We start from the raw sequence: 6,861 nt of genomic DNA on the forward strand, positions 1-6,861 counted from the left end.
TTATTGCTGCAGCAATGTGAAAACGGTTGCAATCAAATATTAATTTAGAGGTACAATTTTATGTTTGCTCCCTCACGATGCAATAAATTGTTGAAATCGCTTTTGGACATCTATACAAGAGAGGGGACGGGAAGCTCTCTGCCCCGTTGCCGCACGTTGAGACATCTAGCCGCCTCAATATTTTTCGCATAGACCCCGCTTTGGTCTAGAATAGTAGGGGAGGGTCTACCGATGGCCGTGGTACCAAAAGTTGCGTCAAAAGGCTAGCCAGAGTTGAACGGCGAGCGCAGGGGTCCGCAGAGCGCCCCGGGAGCCGGGCGCCGCGCCGATCAGCCAACGCCTTCTAGCACAACAGACGGCGTTCCGCTACGTCACGCTACGCAGAGATCTTCCTGTCCCCTCTCTGTAGTCTCTTGATCTATAGCATCGAAATCATTCCATTGCTCTAAAAAAATTACAGTGATGAAGTAAACGTTGTAGGGCATATTCTCGACGCCAACAGTCAGGCGAGACTTCCACACGTCTCGCAGTGTGCGGATGGAGCTGGACGAGCTCTGCAGCAGCACCACGATGGAGGCCGAGTAGCACGTATAGAGCAGCAGCACGGCGAGGAACAGCAGGAAGGTGACGAGGCGCGACGCCACACCACGGGCCTCGACCGGCGAACCTGCGAGGAAAGGGGAGAGGTAGGACAGGACGGTCCGCAAGCTAGGCGCAACCAGCTTTCAAGCGGGGTCCTCCCTCACCCTGCTGGGCGATAGCGCCGAAGGCCAGCAGGAAGACGTCCGACAGCGAGGCGCGCAGCGGCTGCTTGTAGCCGCCCCTGCCCGCGCCCTGCGGCCGCCGCGCTACTCTCAGGCTGGCGCGAGAGTCACCCGACCCGCCGCAGGCGCCGTCGCCGCTTTCCGAGTTCGGCTCGAGGTACAGTGCCAGGACGGCGAGGACGCAGCACAGCGCCACGAGGCTCAGCGCCGCGGCCCACAGCGAGTCAGGGAACGGCAACCAGAACACGTTGTCCGTGTAGGCCAGCGGCGGTTGGCGGAACACCGTCACGGCGCTGAATCACACCGGTCGCGAGAGAAGACCAATATTGAATCGGAAAGGCAAAAAATATCACCAGTCAAACAACGGTGTGAAATCACACCTTGAAAGGCATTACGTTCTGAAGCTGTTAACGTTTTAGTTTTTACGAAATATTTTCTACTGAAGCAAACCAAGGTTTGTAGGACTAATATTTTCGCATTCAGCTCAAAATACCGCTTTGAACGAGCCTACATGTGATTTGTGTCTAAAGAATGGTGGAAGAAGTAACCGACCCTCAGGAATCTACTAAATGTCTTTCATTTGGGATTGGAACACTATCACATGTGGGCTTGATCGAAGCTGAATTTTGACCTGAATACGAAAATGTAAGTTCAACAAACCTGGGTTTGCTTAATCAGGAAATATTTGGGAAAAACTAAAACGTTAACGCCTTTTGACTTTAACAAAGCTGGAAAGGTGTTAATTCACAGCTTTGGTTTACCAGTTTATTTGCAAAGTCATCTGAAAATTCCGTCTGTCCATTTGCCGTTCAGTGAGAAGTCGTGTTACTGAGGACGCTCTTTATTTCGTTTGTCACCGCATCTAAGGTCTAAGGCGATCTTAGGCTGCGCACCGCATCGGGATGTTGATGCCCAGGTAGGTGATGGCCATCATCCGGAAGGCGACAGGCAGCATGACGGTGCCGCCAGTCTCCACCAGCCCGTTGAACAGGTCCCCCAGCAACCCATCGTACTTTCCGTTACGGATGTAGCCGTGAGAGTTGGTGACGTGTAGCGAAATACTGAGGCAAACGAGAGAGACACGAGCCGGGAAAATCGTTGTCCACGTCACCGTCTCCTCGAGGGAGTGGGAATAAGGACATGGGCCAAACCCGGGTCTGAGCCTGGACTCCTGTAGCCCAACCAATGCCCGACATGTGCACACCAAGAAGTGGCCTGGGTTCCAACTCGTCAGGCTGGGCAAATGTCGGGCTCATATCGGGTGCCAGTTCGGGCTCAAGTTATCCGGGCTGAAGTCCAGGCCAGCTCATGGCGTTACACCCGAGGGACTCGCCTGTGAGAGGCAGTCCCGTTGCACTGCAGTGTGTAGCCTCCAGATGCTGCCTACCTCACAGGCGCGAGGGTTAGCCCCAAAGAAACATCCTTGCAAATTATACGTAGAAGTACGTGCAGCAGCCCGTAGTGGCTGAGCTTTAGTCGTTAGTGTGCTAACATTCTCAAATGTAACGGTTAAAGGAATATACAGTAGTAATAGTAATGTACATTGATGGAAGGCCAGGGAAGAACAGGAAAAGGGGGGGAAGGGGGGGGGGGCACTGAAAAATTTAAAAATGACCAAAACAAGTTTGGTTTTAGATTTTCCGATGACATTTTTAGTTCTCAGTAATTGGAAGTGGGAGTGTGATGACTTTTGAATTCTACAAATGAATGCTGTTAGCAGATTCAACTTACAATGGAACAAACAGAAGGACAAACAAATATCGTATAACTCTGGGTATAGCAAACCCTTGTCACAATCAGCTAGATAAATTCTATACAATACCCTCACTTCTTGCCTCTGCGTGAAGTGGAATTAGATAAAATAATATTAATTTGAATCTGTAAATGTAGTGTAACACCTCATATACTCAAAATATAATTTTTCATTCTTCGATTCACTTTCACCTGATCCCTCTGAGGCGTTTTGAAGATAACGAGTCATTGTAGTTTATTAATTGAAAGTTCTGTAATATATCTTATCATAGAAAGTAATTTAAATTCTCTCGCCATTTTATTTCAGTATCATTAGAAATAATATGGCTCTAGAAAAACCTAGTCAACGTAAGAGAATCATATATCTCGTTCTGGTTTTTAACGGCTTATCCTACACTAAGTTGCGACTGTGGCTCTAATATTGTTCGGTCCCCTGCAAGCACATTATTGCCGTTAAGAAAATAAGTTGTAAGTTTAAGAAACCTTTAAGATGTCTTTATGCACAATTAAATCACTTCTAGTCATTCTACGAGTCAGTACCATTATTTTGTCTTCCAATGAAGTATCTGGATTTTTAAAAAGTTATCAAATTTAAAATGTAATCCCAGATTAAAATTTCTCTTCTAAAATTAAAAATAAAATGTCTTATGCTCAGAGCCGATCAGAGTCGAAATGGAGAAGTTATTAGCCCGATGGGTGGATTGCCAAGGCCAAATTGGTCCAAATTGAACGTTCGAGAGATGCGTTTTGTTCGTCTCGGCGAGCCTAACCCTGTGGGTTGGGGATGAAAACTGTCGTCAGAATTGACCTCCGACCGACGCACCGTTTGGCCGCCAGGGGCGATTAAACACTTTATTGAACATTTGAACATAACTCTACCATCTCGATTCCGACCATCTTTGGGCATAAAATATTTTCGTTTTCTTTTTTCAAGATGAACCCGAAACAACAGTTACCTTTGCACATTTCTCCCGAATCACTTCCCCCATCCCCTCCAACTTCCGTAAGTAAACACGTAAACCATTCCAAATATCACTTTCGTTCCTTCTCATCGGACAGTCGCGAAACTTCGCAGGCTAAGTTCCGCAACTTTAAAACTAAAACTAAAACACTCGGTTTGACTATCTGACATTTTAATAACTGCTGAGAAGGTATCAAAGTCTTCAGGTGAGCGCAGGAGCCACTTGCGCTTCCGCTCCCCTCGAGCGCCGTGCTACCAACCTACCGCCACCAAACAACGAATTCAAATTAAACGATCGTTTATTTCAAACATCTTATATCAAACTTCTAAACCTAATAACTCGTTACGTCTCGACTTATACTGAAGCTTCGTGCGCAGTTTGAAGTCAATTGAAGTTACCGTCTGAGAGAAACGTGGGCCAGTACAGACAGACACAGACAGACAGAAAGACACACGACCAAAGAGTACTCTGCACCCCACATCACAGCAAAGGCTTCGCAAGCTCAGCCAATGAAATTCATAATCTACGTTGAAAACAGAATCCATCTATGTTACGTTCGTCACTGTATTACCCAGTACCACTAGGATTTGCTTAACTCTGCACTTAACCTTATTTTTAAAACTATCGAGATTTATAAGAGACATAGCAAATCTGGGTACTACACCACCTATAGGTGCTACAGTAGCGAACCGTACATTGCTGGAATTAGTTTCTAACGTAGCTTACAAATCTCATGATTTTATTGCTCCATGGTGGTTTGTTGACGCTAATGGGTCGGTATTTAAATTTACGCCAGAACTTCCATATAAAACCCATGTTAAAACGCAAAGACCCTGAGCGAGTGCTCCCTGGGGTTCGTTCGGGCCGATCGTAGCGGTTTTAGAATGCTCGTGGATGGGTCATCTCGATCCGAGACACTTTGATATTTTTGTTGCTGTGGGTCACGGGCCAGCCTCGGGGGCCCTCTACTCACGTGGCGTTCATCAGCTCGTACGCCTGCAGAAGCATGCTGAAGGTGGTCTTTGTCAGCTGGTCGTACTGCTTCTCCCTGCCGTCGGTCAGGTGGTTGATAGAGGTGTTGGAATCCAGCAGCTGCATTGCATATATAAGCAATATGCAAGGGCAGGGAATGAGGAAGTTGCCCGATAAGAGGAACAAAAAAAGGTAGCGCTGAGGAGGTGGCGTGGCGTAGCGCCGTCCCTAAACAAAGCAGAACGCACTGCGACGCATCCGTGCAACACTGGCGAATCTGTTTAGGACGGACGAACGAGGGCGAATCTGTTTAGGACTGACGAACAAAGGCGAATGTGCTTTTTCAGAATTTCTGCAGACCTATCTTTAGACGTCTCTCACTCTTCGATTTGACGTCAGATCACTTTGATCGAAGCATCATTGCACCCGTCATTGAGACTGAAATAGAATATGACCTCAACTGAAGCGATCTGACCGTCACATCGACGAGTATGAAGCGTTCAAAGATAGGTCTGCAGAAATCCTGTAAAAGCAAAAAGCCACGCCACCTCCTCAGTGCTACCTTTTTCTTGTCCCTCATATCGGGCAACTTCCTCATAGAAACGGGTCGGGAGAGGGGCGGAGACCCGCAAACCCGCAGTGGTCTCTCCTCACTCACGGCGATGCCAGTGCGCACGGTGACTCCTTTCATGTTTCTGGCGATGTCCCCACGATCCTGCCGGACGAGCGCCGTAGAGGTGCCATCCCACGTGGCCACCGTGTCTGCCGCGGCTGGGCCGCCCAGCCCTGCGCGGTGCACTTCTACGGCGCGGACGTCCTCGCCCCCGCACACCACCGTCACCTGACTGTCCACCAGAGCCGCCCGCGGCGTGTAGAGTTCGAGGTCGACCGGGCAGCCGTCGGGGATCAGCAGGACCCACCGGAAGGGCCGTCGGAACAGGTTCATGGCGCTCGCCTATGGTATTGGGAAAGGGGGAAGGGGGGGAGGTAGACCTTGTTATTCATATGCTGTCGTACAGTAAAAGAGGTACCCTCTACTCTCAACAACTGCATGTCGAGAATCCGCGACACCCAGTTAAGCCAGAGCACTGTCCCACCGACTACGTACGTCCACAAGAAATGGAAAAAGCAAACAACAAGCACTCATAACAGCACTAACTTACCGCTGCCAGTAGGCGGAGGGTTCCGGGGCACGACATGTCCACGAACACCTCCTCAGCCAGGCTGGGTTGCCCGTCTCTACCGGGTCTGCCCCTACCACCCAACGTCCCAAGAAGCGACAGCACGTCGGCGCGGTCCAGAACACCGGCGGCGCCCCCGAGCCCAGGGTCCTCCACTGCCTGCTGAAGAGACCGTGCGCGCTGGAAGAGCGGGTTGTCAAATGAGTCTGGAGGGGCTGCGGCTGCGACGGGGCCTGTGGAGGAACAGGAGTGTTCGGTTCGGCGCTCGCTCGGTGTCGTTGAGGTGTTACATCAAGTACCAGTCTCGTTGCGGCCGCTGCCGCCCGCCCAGCTGCTCACGTGAACAACCCGCGCCGCGAGGCCACGCCCCGAGAAGCTGCGTAGGACGCCGGCCGCACCTGCGCCAGAGGTTGGATCAGTGAGCACAGTTGTCGTAGCTGGTGCCGCCACTGGCGCTCGCCGCACCCCAGCCTACCCCATGTGCAGGTGATGCCGCTGAGGTAGGACTTCGCGATCGAGGTCGACTGGAGGGCGAGGAAGTCGGCAAGGAACGCGAGCACATTATCGTGGGCTGAGTCAGGAGTGGTTACAGCAGTGGTCGGCGGTGTCAGGGCGTGCAGGACCAGGAGCAAGAGCAGCGCGCCGCGGGACATTGCGGCTGCGTGTCGACCCATGACGCCTCCACCTCCTTTGTGCTCATTCTCGGCCGTACCGTACCTTGTCCAAGGGGAGCCGAGCCATCACCAGCGGCGAGGATGGCAGACTTTCCCAGGGCGATTCAGAATCGTCGGGAGGTAATTGCTGGTTGCAGTGAGTGAGGGCACCACAACACAACAGCTTGTCGTCGATTGCGCTTTTTCTCAGGAGTGCTCGCTGTCCGTCCAATGGTTGCACAATGAACGTACATGAGTGACAGCGAAACCCTTTCACGAACCTTCGTTCGTATGTGTTATCCTGGCAACCACCCCCAAGCGGGTGGAAAGGGGTAACAAAGGAATAGGAGTTGTTCCGAAAAATAGGAAAGACAAATATTTTATATGAGGGATAACCCTTAATGCAGAGTCCTCTGGACTGGAATTTTGTATGTTTTGCTGTATCGTGCACCGTTTGGGCGCTAGAGTGCTTTTTCCGACAAAATACGGTGAAATGATCACGCTCTACATAAAGACGCAGGAGGCATCCAATCGTAAAATGACAAGACGCAACCCCCTCAAACAGCACATTAGGATT

The 6,861-nt window shown here is 50.5% G+C and overlaps 1 protein-coding gene across 1 annotated transcript; it reads right to left on the minus strand.

Annotated features, from left to right (window-relative positions):
- Positions 1-458: 458 nt before the first annotated feature.
- On the minus strand, positions 459-6,370 carry LOC127751325 (ionotropic receptor 75a-like; the record flags this gene model as incomplete). Its single annotated transcript, XM_052274691.1, has 8 exons — positions 6,107-6,370; positions 5,931-6,029; positions 5,614-5,864; positions 5,109-5,405; positions 4,452-4,570; positions 1,658-1,825; positions 747-1,057; positions 459-667 (listed from the first exon to the last, which is right to left on the minus strand). Coding segments are annotated over exons 1-8 (1,653 nt in total), but the record flags the coding sequence as incomplete, so codon positions are not given.
- Positions 6,371-6,861: the final 491 nt, after the last annotated feature.

Source organism: Frankliniella occidentalis, unplaced genomic scaffold (assembly GCF_000697945.3).
Source record: "Frankliniella occidentalis isolate FOCC.00 unplaced genomic scaffold, Focc_3.1 Scaffold425, whole genome shotgun sequence".
NCBI classification, from domain to species: domain Eukaryota; kingdom Metazoa; phylum Arthropoda; class Insecta; order Thysanoptera; family Thripidae; genus Frankliniella; species Frankliniella occidentalis.